Consider the following 14,141-nt stretch of genomic DNA (forward strand, 5'->3'; position numbering starts at 1 on the left):
GTGGTGCAATGAGACACTGCACCTTGGACACGGAAAAGCCTATATACTCTTTCCCAGGATCATTGGCAGGAAGTGTGCGGTTGAGTAGGTGGTCGTCGTGGTCAACACCAATAGGAAGTGTAGGTCCGGATTGACTTTGCCGTTTGCATGATACAGAGAAAGGCCCTGTAGTAGCAACTGCTCTGTCACGTTCGACTTTGGCAATGATAAAGCAGGCTTCGGTTCCGGTAAGGAATTTCTAGGATTGGAAGACTTTTCCCGGGAAGTCGACTGGGAAAACGTAGGAGCTGATGCCCGAAAAACAGGTCAAGATGCCTTCGAGCTGTATTGCACTGGTCAACATGACTTTTCTCAAGAGTGAAACCTTTGGGACAAGCATGATATTTCTATGAAGGTCCCCCGCCAACCGGCGATCCCGGGTGTCCCATCCATTCGCATCAATCTGTAGGTCAATAAGCTGCCAATGCCCGAGGCAATGCATTCAATTCGGTAGAAGATAGTGTTCTGCTTTTGCAGCTCGTAGCGCGGATACCAGATATTGGTAAGTGAGACACTGCCGGGGAATAGTCCAGCCATGCTCTTGTGATCTAAAACGAAGCTGAAGGAGTAAGATAGATATTGTAAGTGAAGAGGACCTGGTGGTTCGACTGATGGTGGAACTCACAAGGAGGATGGCCCCCAGGGGAAGCAAAATGCCCAAGAGAAAGAATTGAGCCCAATCTTGCGAATCATGAGCGTGGCGAGGATCTGGTGTATGTGATGAGAAACCTCAGCAAGGTGATGCTGTAGACATTATTGGATTGGGTTATCCTATATTCTGGAACGGTATACAGACAGTCATAGTCCTTTGCACTTTCCCTGCAATAGACTGCCCAGGTGGAAGCCACTAGATATGATAAGCCTGTACCTCCCCAATCAGGTACCTTCCCTTTTGGGTCATCACCTTAGGCCACTGGGAAGGTATAAATACCCCTCCCCCTCCCACTTCTCTCTCTTCTTCTTTTTCTCTTCTCCACAACACTCCGGGTCCACATTGCACATCGTGGTTCCTGTTGAGTACCCTTCAATTCTTTGACCTTTGGTTCAGCTTCAGGGTCATATTCAACATATGGCTGCTGTTGTCAAGTGATCGGTTTATCCTGATGACTCTGGCGGGTCTCTGTAGGCGGCCTGGGCTAGGCTGCGAATGGCACGAAGCATGTCTTGGGAGGTAACAGGCAGGGCTTCTGTCGAGACACTCCTATGAACCGCTGCGGATACAGACTGTACGTGTCCAGGTGCTCCCGTTGACCGTCAGGAGCTGAACCAACCTAGGAAGGGGCTCTGTTCTCATCCCCTTCGACATTAATTTTTGGAACCTTTATAACAGAGATAGCTCTCTGTTGTCCAAAGGATTTTCTGAGGACGCTTTGCTCCAAGGTTCCTTCGTATGGTTCCACTTCCATTGTTGTCTCTTGTCTCCTGTCTCTTGTTGTCTCCTGTTGTCGTTGTCTCCTGTTCATTGTTCGTCATAGTAAAATGCTTTAATGTCCATGTCCATGCCCATGTCCATATTTATATTATATATTTAATCTTTTAATTACATCGAGGGCCTAAGTAGGGTAACACCTAACCTGAAGCTAGGCTCAACAATGCCACACCAAAGCTCCCTTTGAGCTGCGATATCGAGACGCTATAAGATTTTTGCATGTGGTACCCATCTTGGCAGGATTTAAACCCACCAAGAGCACAAAATGTTTACAATACATATAGGGATTCCCTCTTTTGTTCGGATGGTGGTTGCTAAAGTTTGAAGATATGTTGGTGACGGAGTCAAGAGCTTGGATACGGCGCGGTGGGTTACGAGATTTGATGGTGGCTAGATAGGTGAGACTGCTTCTTGTTTTGGCATAGTCTCCCATTCAGTTGTATTCACTCTTAGAGGAACCTTGCTTGTATTGGCATTGAATCGCAGTGGGAAATCGACTTAAGAAAATGGAAGGATCTCAAAGGATCTCTTGATTTGAGTTTTGAAATGCTATAGCTTGATAGATATTGTACATGATGCCCAAAAAAAAAAACAATTACTCTCGCATCTTACCTCCGGTAAGTGCCTCGCCAAGCTTCTTAACACGCTCCTGAGAGACATCCCAGCGAACAGCCTCGTTGGCACGGGTCTTGTTGGCAAGGTTGTACACAGTCGGGGGGTTACCCAGGTTCCAGATGTTCTCGCCGGGCTGGTGGTCGTTGCGCCACGCTGGGTTCTCGCCCTCGGGGAATACCCGGTCGATTTCAGCAGTAAGCTGCTCCTCAGTTGTGATGAAAGTGCGAGCATTCACATACAACGACTGGAGGTGCTCCTTCCGCTCAAGCTCTTTCTGTGCCTGCTTGGCTTCCAGACGTGCCCGAGAGAGCGCAAGGCGTCCCTCGCGGTTGGGGTCGGGCAAGACTGGCTGTTTGTGGGGCATCATCGCCTCGATGGTCGATGGGCGGGTGAGGCGCTCATCCTCACGCTGAGGTTGCTGGAGAATGCGGTCCCGCCGATTCTGACCCTCAAGACTGCGGCTGACAATCTTTGAATCTGCGGACCGTTTCCGCGAGTACAGGTCTCGCAGACCGTCCCGCAGGTTCTGTCTCCGCAGATCGGCCATCTTGTGCTTCCATTCCTGCTTCTCGGGGTTGCTGCTATTTGGGCTCACTACCCGTTCCGACTTGGGGAGTTGTGTGACTGCATTGAGATATTGTATCCGGGGCTTGTCCGCTCGGCGGGCCGGGAAGAGCTCGCGAGGCACGGGGAGAGTACCCCTGACGTGAGGTTTGCGGGGGTTGGTGGGCTGGATAATTCTCGGCACATCAATGAAGTGAGGCGATTCGGGTCCAACTCGAAGGTTGGAGGAGGAAGCAAATCCACGGACCTGCACAGTGGCAGTCCGGCTACTGCGGAGGACAGACATGCGGCGCAATTCAACCCTGTCACCCCGGGGAGTGATAAAACTGGCAGGGGATTATTGCAAAGTAAATGATCGAATCAAAGGTCAATGACACGACCTTCAATTAAGCCGGGATGTAACCTGAGGTTGATTACCGTATAATAGGGAGGATACGCGGTCGAGTAAGTCGGAAGAAACAAGAAGCGATTTTCCCTTGGCCCGTGCACGGTAATGTCTTGGCGCCAAAAAAAATAATTCCTTCGCCGCCTTTTATTTTTCTTCTTCTCTTCTTTGCACTCTGCCACTCTCTGTGTTTGGTCTTGCCTTCGATTTTTTTTTCGTCAGGCACTTACTTCTCCCTTCACATTTCAACCCACAACCGCTATCATGGGTACAGGAAAGAAGGAGGCCGCTCGTAAAGTGCGGCAGGGAAAGCCCAACGATGGCATGGCCAATGTCAAGACCAAAGGTGAAAATTTTTACCGGTATGTGCAGCCTCAGCTAAAATCGCTATTATTCTCAAATAACCAATACTGACTTGCCTCCCAGTGATGCCAAGAAGATCAAGACCTTGAACATGTTCAAGGATGGTACGCCGCGCCGCAACGCTCAGGGTGATATCACAGTCGCCGCGAGTTATCAGTCCAAAGAGTTGCCAACAGCCCGCATCGAGCCAAACCGTAAATGGTTTGCTAACTCCCGTGTCATCTCGCAAGAGGCTTTGACCTCGTTCCGTGATGCTGTTGCTGAGCGTGCTGCCGATCCGTACCAAGTTCTTCTCAAGACCAACAAGCTCCCCATGAGCTTGATTCGGGACAATGATAAAGTCAACGGCCTGAAGCAACACCAGGCTAAGATGGCTATTGAGACTTCTCCTTTCAATGATACCTTCGGCCCCAAGGCTCAGCGCAAGCGCGTCAAGCTTGGTGTGTCGTCTCTGGAAGACCTCGCTGGCGAGACAGCCAAGATGCAGGACACCTACATCGAGAAGAACGATGAGGGAACTCATGCCGACGGAAGTGCGATTGTTCGCGGTGATGACACTGCCGCGATCGAAGACCTGGGTCTACTCACTACTTCTCGTGAATCTGTCTTCTCTAAGGGACAGAGTAAGCGTATCTGGAACGAACTTTACAAGGTTATCGATTCCTCTGATGTCATCATCCATGTCCTGGATTCCCGTGATCCCGAAGGTACCCGTTGCAGAAGTGTTGAGAAATACGTTCGGGAGGAGGCACCACACAAGCACTTGATCTTCGTGCTGAACAAGTGTGATCTCGTCCCCACTGGCGTTGCTGTAAGTCTCACTATTCCCCCTTTCCTCTCACTTTTCATCACTCGGTTCTTGCTTTTTTTGTTGTCCTGCGTTTTTCTGTTATCCCCCTGTTCCATCGCTAAGTCAAGGCCTCTTCCTGCGACTTCGGTCGTGCACAACTTCGGTTGTGCTTGTTTCAATGGAATTCCGTCTGTTACAGCTTTGGTATATTAACACTGGCCCGCACCGAATTTCGTTATGAACCTAGGTTGACTTGCTTTCGTCTTGAAAGCCTGTCGCAAAGGGCCAGCTGTGTTTTGTTTTTGAGTAGAAGTCTGCCTCTGCCTTTAATTGGTGGCATTGTGGCAGTCTTCTTAGTAACATCCCACACATTCTACTTTTACACAATGTTTCATTCATTGCTAGTGACTGATTGCTAACTTTGCATCTTTGACTAGGCCGCTTGGGTTCGTCATCTTTCTAAGGACTACCCGTGTCTTGCTTTCCATGCCAACATCAACAACTCTTTCGGCAAGGGTTCTTTGATCTCGCTGCTTCGCCAGTTCTCGTCCCTTCACTCCGACCGCAAGCAAGTGTCTGTTGGCCTGATCGGCTACCCCAACTCGGGCAAGTCTTCTATCATCAACACTCTCCGTAACAAGAAGGTGTGCACGGTCGCTCCCATTCCGGGTGAGACCAAGGTGTGGCAGTACATTACCCTGATGAAGAGAATCTATCTTATCGATTGTCCCGGTGTGGTCCCGCCCAATGCCAACGACACCGAGGAGGATATTCTTCTCCGTGGAGTCTGCAGAGTGGAGAACGTTCACAACCCAGAGCAATACATCCCGGCTGTTCTCCGTCGTGTCCTGCCCCGTCACCTTGAGCGCACCTACGGTATCAAGCACCAGGAGGACTACCTCGACTGGCTCGCGCTTCTTGCTCGCCAGGGTGGCCGTCTCCTCAAGGGAGGTGAGGCCGATCTGGATGGTGTCGCCAAGATGGTCATCAACGATTTCCTTCGCGGAAAGATCCCTTGGTACACCCCCCCTCCTAAGGGTACCGGAAAGGGTGATAAGGGCGAGAAGGACGAGGAGCCTGCCGATGGTGTCGAGGGCCGTGAAGGTCGCCTCGGCGAGATGCCCCGCAAGCGCAAGTTGGATGAAAACAACGAGCCTGCTGCCAAGGAAGCCGAGGCTGAGGACGAGTCTGACTCCGCGCAGGAAGAAGCCGTCGACGCTGAGGACAGCGATGCTGACTCGATCGCCAACTTGGAGGTCAGCGACGTGGAGAGTGGCGAGGAAGAGTGATTGATCCATCGGTGATCTCTACGGCACTCGAGTGTCATCCCCATTCTGCCCAACGAAAAACAGACAGTCTCCCGCCATGAGATCGGTTATGCCAGCTCTTGAAACACCAGAGCTTCTAGCCGAGTCATTCCTCACCATTTCCGCATCGAGCGGACTTGGCTCTCCACAAGGCATTCGGCGCGTGCTTCTATCGCACAGAAAGTCTGAAGGCTGCCTTGCGACATGTCGCCCAGGCCCGAAGAGCGCCTGTCATCCAAAAGCCGCGTCATCAATCGTGAGCATCCCAGTACTTAATTTGTACAACCCTAGGAGTTTTGGTGTTTTTCAGTCACTAGCTCCAACTCAGATACCCGATTCGATGAGGAATCAAAATGAATGAAAATAATTCTTACTTAAATCCTTTCTTGTTCAGCGTAGTTGTAATTGGTATCTTCGTACAGGGTTTTCTATAATCTAACCTTCCACCTGCGGCTGAGCCACCCGTGGACAGGAAGACGTTCAGATGAGTTTGGTTCCAAGCTCGTGGTCCCACTCTTCAACCACGGGTTGAATCCGGGGAGAGAAGCCTGGCAGAAAATAGCGACATGCTCGGACAAATTCATCTCAACTGGGCAGTTTGTAACAAAATCACACTGATTTCGTCCTTATTGCTTCAACTGATCCTTCCAAGGTGCTGGACGATCTAAAATGGGTCGAAGACCATGGTAGTTTCGATGCCGGTTCGGCACCATCCTCAAAAGATCAAGCACATTAAGCCCACTACCTGGATCCCGGATCGATGGATCAGCTCCAGCACGCAGGAGGATATCCACAACCTCAAAGTTGAATCGAAGACTAGCAATCCACACTGATGTAGCCCCAATACGGCCGCCAGGTGCATTGATATTGATGTCTGGTTCGGAAGCGAGAATAGACTCGACGACTGGAACCATACCAAACGAGGCGGCGTAGTATAGAGGATGCGTTCCGTCAATGGCTACAGCATCCTTCGCGTTTGATCCAGCGGTTGTCTGTAACAACGTCTGTATCCACGTGCCGTAATTCCCCCGGCCGGGAAGAGATCTTGTGCCGAAGAATTTATGGATCATGTCCTCGTTAGGACCCCCAAAGCTGCAAGATGCACCATGCTGGGGCCAGAAGTTTGCGGCGTAATTTAGGAAAGAATGCTTCTCTCGTACTTTAAGTGGGTCTTTGGGACATGTTAGGTATCCCCGTGCAAAATTGTCGAGACACAAGTATGTCAGACAACTGTGCATGGCTTTCAGGTCTGCGGTTGTAGGATCCAGAGCAAAATATTGAACTCGAGATGAGTGGATCCAATCAGACGTTAGGAAATCCTTAATAGACGCATGTGCGAGATTTAGGTAGCCATGTTGATCCTCGGTGATGAGTCCTTGGCAAATCTGGAGAAGAATATGGGCAGGGACGAGCATCATATCCTCATCGAGTGTTGTGCTTGTCTCATCCGTGACCACTATTTCGTTGAGTCTTCTTAAAGTAAGAGGCTGCTTGGTGAAACTGAGCCAAAAGAGGGCCTCATGAGCAATTTTCCAATCATCAGGGGCGATTCTTTCCAACATATTTGCATATGTCTCGCGTAAAGTCCCGGGAAGGGTTTTCAAGGCCTGTCGCATTGCCCTTACAGATCGCTGCGTGCTCAGGTTGTCCAATGAGAGCTGGACCCAGCGGAATCTGCGAAGAAATAATTAGACCACAGAAAGCATAGTAAGATCGATACTATACTGACGATCCATCGGCATTTCTTAGAAGGGTAAATTCAATATCCGCCTGGAATTCCGGTGCCAAAGTTCTCAATGTATCATCAGTCTCAAGTCGGTATTTGATGAAAGTACCAATGTCCCCTCTCGACTTTCCGCTTATGTTCAAGACAGATGCATAGGGGTGATTTATAGAACTCATAGGGCTGGTTGTGGTTATAAGCACGCGGATGTTCGTAGACAGACTGGCAAGCCTGAGAAGAGATGCTTCAAGGAGCTGCATATCATGACTTTCGTTGATTGCATCAACCAGAAGGACAACCTTTGTCTTTTCGGATGCAGATTTGAGGATGGCAGCCTCGAGAACAGATAATTCGATAGGGAACCTATGCGCCTGATTCTTTGGACCTTTGTTGTAGACAGACCGAATCTCATCCAATATTGAAGGAATTGTGCCCGAGAGTTGGGCCACAAGTGATCCTAGAACATTTCTTGCATTCTGGGAGCCAAAATCGCTAATTGTGCAATAAAAATAAGCAAGACACATAGATTGGCCTTGAGAAACCATAGAAGTGAGTTCATCGGCAACCTGCGCACTATCGAACATCAGATATAAGCAACCCGATTGTCAATGGCACTTACAACAGCGTAGTTTTTCCAGTTCCGGCTTCATAACTATGTCAGTTCGAAGTCCTTGAAATTGCAATGGGTACATACATTTTCCGAAGAGGAAGAAAGCCCGATTTTCGTCTTGATCGAGGAACGTCTTCAAATGACCGTCGACAAACCATCTACCAGTCCCATTTCTATTTCTTTTCGACGCCCGCAGATGAGAGCTTTCGGGGTTCACAGGAGCTATCCATCGCAGAAGCTCCCTATTAGCAAATTGGTTCCGCTCTTGAGCTCGAATCCGCAAGTATTCCTTCAATGTGTTTGCCAGATCACGAATCTCATGCTGCATCTCCCGATCCACCGATTTATGATCTGCAATGAGAACCAGTATCAACCACGATTTGACTCTTTCCAGACGGATCAGATGCTCGCTGACTTCCGTCTGGGTAAAAGGCCATTTAAGGGCTTGCTTGAGGCGCTTAAACTTGGTCTCGGCCGTTTCCAAGTCCATGAGTAAGGATTGGAGGAACTCATTTGTTGTATGCAACACTCTCGCCATGACATCGCGGTCAAATTGACTTGTTTCTGATTCCTCCCATTTGGGGGGATCATTTATCTGTGCTGCCAGATGCTCCAATATCCCTTTTAGTGCAAAGAGCTCTTCGCTGAGTTTTCGCACTTCGGACTTTGCCGTCTGCACCGTTTTGGCATATCTGATCAGGCTCGATAGCACATGGCTGACCTCTATTACGAGACCGGTGATAGAAATCGGGTCCATTGGGATTCAAATCAGGCTAGAATTGGGGTTCTGTCCACGTATTTGAGGTGATTATCGGGCTATATTGAAAGGGCTGTGTGCGTTGTGTAGCGTTGTGTAAGCTGTACCCCACCTGGGCACTCATAGATCAGCCTAGTGTCGCTGTTTCAGCTTTTGTGACAATACCCAAATTGGGTCTCAATTTGACCGCAACTTCGAGATTTCCTGGAATAAGGTATAAATAGACTCCAATTTCATCTTTTTGTCCATAAAATAGCACAAGCAAGGAATATAAGGAAGGTTAAGAGTAATATTGACCAAAGTGACACTATCCACTGCCGTGTTCTCACCGCCCACCGCCCCCAGGTCTACATCGTCATCGATGGCGGCTTGTATCTCCGTTCCCTCACATCGATACTAGAATGCCCGTCGACATGTCTATGGTCCCCTACAATGGGGGCAACTCCGATGTTGTTTTGTAAGTGACCTTAAAATCTACTCTACTAGTGATCTAATCGGAACAGGCGGCACAATGACTCGGTAGTAGTCTTTGACCGTGATTCTCAGCAGCTCGTTCTCCGCAATACGTCAGATGAAGACATTGACAATATGGAGCTAGCCAACTGTCCATTCTGCCATCGCTCAATGCGCGATAATAACAGAGAACGACATTGTGGGGATACTGAACCCCAAGGCGAATTCATTAACCCAAACTACTTTCGCATGCTCAACAATAGCCTCCCCAACTCTGCAACATCCTCGAGACCTCCTTCTCCAAGCCACCGCCTTGTTCAGCCCGCCCTACCTCATGGACCTACCAATAACAGGCCCGTCCAACCTGCCTCATCCCCACAGTCATCGCCGCAGGGAATTTCCTCTGCAGCGTTCAGCCCAGATTACTTCAAGAGGTTCTTTGTGGAGGAACGAGTGTTGGGCAAAGGTGGAAAAGGGGTGGTGCTACTAGTGAAACATGTCCTGGATAGTGTGTCCCTTGGTCATTATGCATGCAAGCGTGTCCCCGTCGGCGACGATCATGAGTGGCTGGAAAAGGTTCTGGGCGAAGTGCAGCTGTTACAGCATCTCTCGCACCAGAATCTTGTGTCCTACCGTCATGTCTGGCTGGAAAATGCGAAGATAAGCACCTTCGGCCCGAGTGTGCCTTGCGCATTTATTCTACAGCAATACTGCAATGCTGGTGATTTACATGATTACATCTGTGGCTCTGTTCAAACCTCGAGCACTGCGCAGCAGTTGAAAGACCGCCTCCGCCGCAAATCTAAAGGCGAACCAGAGCCTCGAACCAAACTTGGAGGAGCTCGCACGCTGCAATTGGATGAAATTTATTCCTTCTTCCGTGATATCACCTCTGGACTCCGGTATCTTCACGCCAATGGATATATCCATCGTGACCTGAAACCACACAACTGCCTGCTCCACGAGACAAGTGATGGGATTAGAGTTTTGGTCAGCGATTTCGGTGAGGTGCAATCTCAAAATTCAATGCGCAAGTCGACTGGTGCAACAGGTACTCTTTCATATTGCGCACCCGAAGTTCTTCGCCAAGAATATACTGACGGACCATTCGGCAATTTTACGTTCAAGTCCGATATTTTCTCACTCGGAATGATCCTTTACTTTCTATGTTTCGCAGCCCTTCCATACGCGAATGCGGACATCATAAACGAAGAAAAAGAAGATTTGGATCAGCTCCGTGCAGAGATCACCAGCTGGGCTGGATTCGATCACGCACGAGCTATCCGCTCCGATCTCCCCGAAAAGCTCTATAAGTTCCTAGAGCGCCTGCTCTCGGTTGATCCTGGCCGGCGGCCCTCGGCTGACGAGGTGTTAAACGGAATCCAAGTCGGTGCCAATTCAAATGAAAACCTCCGCTTCCGGAAAGCCAGCTCGGGAAGCTCCGACCTGCCTGGTGCTCGAATCCGCACATTGGATAGCCAGCAACCATCAGTAGAGCGAGCACTCTCTCCCACCAAAACTCTGCGCCGAAACCCACCATCTTTCCGGCGTGACTCGATACCTGACTCCAGTCATTTTCGAAGCAATACGGCGCCTGTGTCTGACACCAATACAGATGGCCCTTCTGTTAGCCCAGATCAAGATTTGATCGTCCGGCGTCGCTACTCTAATTCAATGCCGTCATCTCCAGCCCAACCTCGTGAGTCATCATCGCCCGTCGACCCGCAGCCTCAGCCTCAACCAATCCCTCAAAATCATCTTCTCCCACCCCCACCGAGCCGCTTCCCCATCATTAATTCCCTGGCATCTTTGAACCCATTCCCATCCTCGTCTGTCCTACAGCTCAGTCTCTTCCTTGTCAAGATCACATCCCTTCTTCATCCATGTTCACCGCTGGCCGTCAACCCCTGGGTCCTCTACCCTCTTCTACTCTCTGCAGCATTTACTCTAAGAGCCCGCAGCACTCAAACCCAGGCTATTGCCATATTTCTACATCTACTGGTCGTCGGGTTGGGTTTCCGTCTAGGAGCCCTATGTATCTGGCGCAGAAACTCGGAGATGAACTTATGAGTACTCTACGATGCATTGTATCTATTTTTTCCGGCCCTTTTAATGTACATCTACGTGTCGCTGTCACGATGATGCCACTGATATTTTTTAACGAGTTGATGAGATATTTCATTGCATACTTGGAGGGAGGCAGCTACCCTCAGTGTAATGTACAAAGTGTTACTGGATTTTACACAGCACAGCCTGGAACCAAATATGTAGTGAATTTAATATTCGCGCAATTCACAAGTAGTCAAAACAGCCTTGCTTTCCTATCTCTGAAGCAGTTGCTTTGGTGCGGTAGCTAATTATACGCGAAAGAGTCAAATACACCAGGAACATCCGTAAATAACCCACCCATATCATTGCCCGGGTCTAATTGAGGCGCCTCGAGACCAGAGTTCTGGAAATATTGGTCCAACAAGAGCTAGAAGAGAGGTAGCTGGTTAGATATAGTTCATCAATTCAATCTCCATGAAAGGACTTACCCAGTCCAGTGTCTCAGATCCATCAATCATTTCCGACATTGGCTCCATGTACGGCAACTCCGGACTCACTCGAGGAATTTCCATAAACGCAGCCTGATCACACGAGAAAGTAGCCTGACGCTCCGCCACCTTCCGGGCCATCAAGTCCAGTGCCAGCGACGCAATGCGAGATTCCGGCGAACGATGGCTATTAGCAGCCCAAATGCGTTGGGAAGTTTTCAGTGCAGCAATCTCTCTTGAAACAAAGCCGTGGTCTGCGCGCTCGTCTACAAACGCCGTCGTCTGAGATTCTAGACGCACAGATATATCCAGACAGATGACCATTGCAGCTAGGAGGAAATCGTGAATTGTCAGTGAGGAAAGCATCCACTGGTCTTCGTGTAGACGGCCACCTGGCTGAAATGCTTGATGCAAGTCTACTTGGCGGGCGAGGATTTCGAGAGCTGCTTCTACACAGAAACGTCGTGAAGTCTCGAATTTAGCGTCTTGGTGTTCGTAGCGGATATACCGTCGGTGTAAAACGACGAGTCCTTTCAGGTATAGGAGTTCAATGTTGCATCGGTTTAAGATTATCTCGGATGAATCCATGAGGGATTGATTCGTGTCTCTCCGTTTTAGGAAGTCAGGAAGCAGACTGTAAGCACCTCGCATCTCGGCATCCAAAGTAGTGGTTCTGCTGTAAGATGGGGTTGCGAGCGAAATTGTATGTGCAACGATCTTTTTGAAGATGCTCATTACGCTAGCCTTGGACATAAAATAGAGGAAAGGGGTGTATTCCGAGGACGGGCGAGATGGAGGCAACGCCGACATCCGAACCTGGAGATCGCTGTCGTTTAAGTTCCTGGGAACATGTGTGTCACAACACTCGGCCGGTATCATGCTTGGAAGGCCTAGCTGGAAACTCAAGAGGGCGTCCAGCTGAAAGATATGTAGCCACACTCGACGTCTCATTTCGCTATCAAATGGTGTCGTCGTCCCGGGGAAAGTGCTGGGATCACGGTGGTATCCCATGCGGAATGCTAACCTCAGTATGACTCCCATGTCGAACCATTGTCGGGAGCTGGTTTTCATGTCGCCCAAAAAGCCACTCTGGAGATACAAAATCAATGACTCTATTGCATAGGCATTGGCTGTTCTATATCTTCCTAGCACAAGGCATTGCGCTGTCTTCTGTTGAAGGATCTCGGGCGATGGAATTGTACCATTCAAAGCCCCGTCTGCGTTCATTTTCATGCAGAAATGGACTGATACACTAATGACACCGAAAAAAAGCGCGATCCAAAGCACAGGAGCTTTGTGTGGTGCTTTCCAAAATTCTTCATACTGTCACGAGTCAGTCAGGATAAGGATTGTTCCATCGAGTAGCTTCAAAAAGTAAGTACGACACAAAATATGTAACTCACTTCGTCCTGAAATTTCCCCGAGTGCACAATACCTGCCAGTGTCCTGGAATCAGCCATATATACGATGGAAGGTAGTTGCAAATGATATCCCACCTAGTACCATGTACGGAGCATTGAAATATCGAGAGACCAACATATCACAGATAGGGCGCGTTGGCAGTGAGGCGAGAATATCCTTGATGTTCAATCGTGCTTCGGCCCCAGGAGCAAGGCTCACGTCTGCCTGTCCACTTCCACTGTCGTTTGTTGGCTCGCTGAGCGAAAAGGGATCAACCGTAGACAAGCTTTCTCGGACTTCCTTGATATCCTCCAATATAGAAGCCCAGTGACTAGAATCAACATGGCTAGTTTTACCGTTATGAGCATTGAAAGTACTGGGCACCACTTTTTCTTGGAGATGTTGGTCTCCAGTGCGAGGTCCATTGCTGGTAGCCAACCCAGCCGCAGTGACAGAAACTCCATAAGGACCAGGAAGACTTCCACCCTCATTAATTGTATGTGTCCCTTCTGGTTGTGGCTGTGGGTTTATCTGGGACACACTCTCTCCCCCGACAAACGATTGGATCGTATCCTCGAGACGCTTCAGTCTATCGCTCAAGGCACGTTCCCTTGAAGTACGTATCTTACCGCGTACAGCGTTGGAAGCGTATGTGCAATTAGATTCCACATTGCGTTTGATACATGTATCACAGGGTAGAGATCTATTACATTTCAGCCTAGGGAAAGTGAGTCTATGAGGTCAGATCCTGGGAGTAGTACGCGATGCATGCTTACTTCCGTGTGCGACATGGTTCGCAGGACAGAGGCGGTCGATTTCGTTTTTCAAATTTCAGAGACATTTCCAAGAATGAGTTTAGATAGTCAAGCAAAAGTCTTAAAAGTTATTTTCGTATTCAACAGATTAACAGATTATCTCTCGGAGTATAGAAAAGAAGGGGGGGCGATTCGAAGCGGAGATATTATCTCCATCCCCCGCCAGGTCTGTTATTTGACGGTATTGATACCTTAAATCCATAATTACACACTTTTTTCCGCGAACGGATTTGCGTAATATATACGCAGTAGACGGAGATAACCAAACCCTATGAGGTGTCTTTCAGCCTGCTATATAGAGTTAAATTGAATTGATGAGGATGGATATAATAAGTCCGAGTGCCAGAGCGAAC

General features: G+C 49.1%; 5 protein-coding genes across 5 annotated transcripts; 2 read left to right on the forward strand and 3 right to left on the reverse strand.

Annotated features, from left to right (window-relative positions):
- Positions 1–2,063: 2,063 nt before the first annotated feature.
- Positions 2,064–2,933, reverse strand: N7455_000430 (uncharacterized protein; the record flags this gene model as incomplete). Its single annotated transcript, XM_040952334.2, has 1 exon — positions 2,064–2,933. The coding sequence occupies one exon, from the start codon at positions 2,931–2,933 to the stop codon at positions 2,064–2,066; it is 870 nt and encodes a 289-aa protein (XP_040817283.2).
- A 278-nt stretch (positions 2,934–3,211) lies between these two features.
- N7455_000431 (putative GTPase NOG2) lies at positions 3,212–5,935 on the forward strand. The gene is made up of 3 exons (XM_040952242.2): positions 3,212–3,394; positions 3,459–4,206; positions 4,623–5,935. Exons 1-3 carry the CDS (start codon positions 3,297–3,299, stop codon positions 5,472–5,474), a joined length of 1,698 nt encoding a protein of 565 aa, XP_040817083.1. The 5' UTR covers positions 3,212–3,296; the 3' UTR covers positions 5,475–5,935.
- A 183-nt stretch (positions 5,936–6,118) lies between these two features.
- Positions 6,119–8,582, reverse strand: N7455_000432 (uncharacterized protein; the record flags this gene model as incomplete). The annotated part of the gene is made up of 4 exons (XM_040952099.2): positions 6,119–7,166; positions 7,222–7,788; positions 7,835–7,859; positions 7,910–8,582. The coding sequence occupies 4 exons, from the start codon at positions 8,580–8,582 to the stop codon at positions 6,119–6,121; spliced, it is 2,313 nt and encodes a 770-aa protein (XP_040817464.2).
- Positions 8,583–8,983: 401 nt separating this feature from the next.
- N7455_000433 (protein kinase IKS1) lies at positions 8,984–11,105 on the forward strand (the record flags this gene model as incomplete). The annotated part of the gene is made up of 2 exons (XM_040952438.2): positions 8,984–9,039; positions 9,086–11,105. 2 exons carry the CDS (start codon positions 8,984–8,986, stop codon positions 11,103–11,105), a joined length of 2,076 nt encoding a protein of 691 aa, XP_040817289.2.
- A 283-nt stretch (positions 11,106–11,388) lies between these two features.
- On the reverse strand, positions 11,389–13,814 carry N7455_000434 (Zn(II)2Cys6 transcription factor; the record flags this gene model as incomplete). Its single annotated transcript, XM_040952101.2, has 5 exons — positions 11,389–11,511; positions 11,573–12,895; positions 12,976–13,007; positions 13,069–13,691; positions 13,750–13,814. 5 exons carry the CDS (start codon positions 13,812–13,814, stop codon positions 11,389–11,391), a joined length of 2,166 nt encoding a protein of 721 aa, XP_040817433.2.
- Between the last annotated feature and the right edge of the window lie 327 nt (positions 13,815–14,141).

Source organism: Penicillium solitum, assembly GCF_028829755.1.
Source record: "Penicillium solitum strain IBT 25940 chromosome Unknown utg000001l_segment0_segment0, whole genome shotgun sequence".
Taxonomy (NCBI): domain Eukaryota; kingdom Fungi; phylum Ascomycota; class Eurotiomycetes; order Eurotiales; family Aspergillaceae; genus Penicillium; species Penicillium solitum.

What these genes read in the sequence shown, in the direction of transcription:
- N7455_000431 (XM_040952242.2), top strand. Translation starts at nt 3,297, where the DNA reads ATGGGTACAGGAAAGAAGGAGGCCGCTCGTAAAGTGCGGCAGGGAAAG. An exon ending in AAAGGTGAAAATTTTTACCG is followed by an intron (nt 3,395 to 3,458) that starts GTATGTGCAGCC and finishes CTTGCCTCCCAG; the next exon opens with TGATGCCAAGAAGATCAAGA. An exon ending in TCGTCCCCACTGGCGTTGCT is followed by an intron (nt 4,207 to 4,622) that starts GTAAGTCTCACT and finishes ATCTTTGACTAG; the next exon opens with GCCGCTTGGGTTCGTCATCT.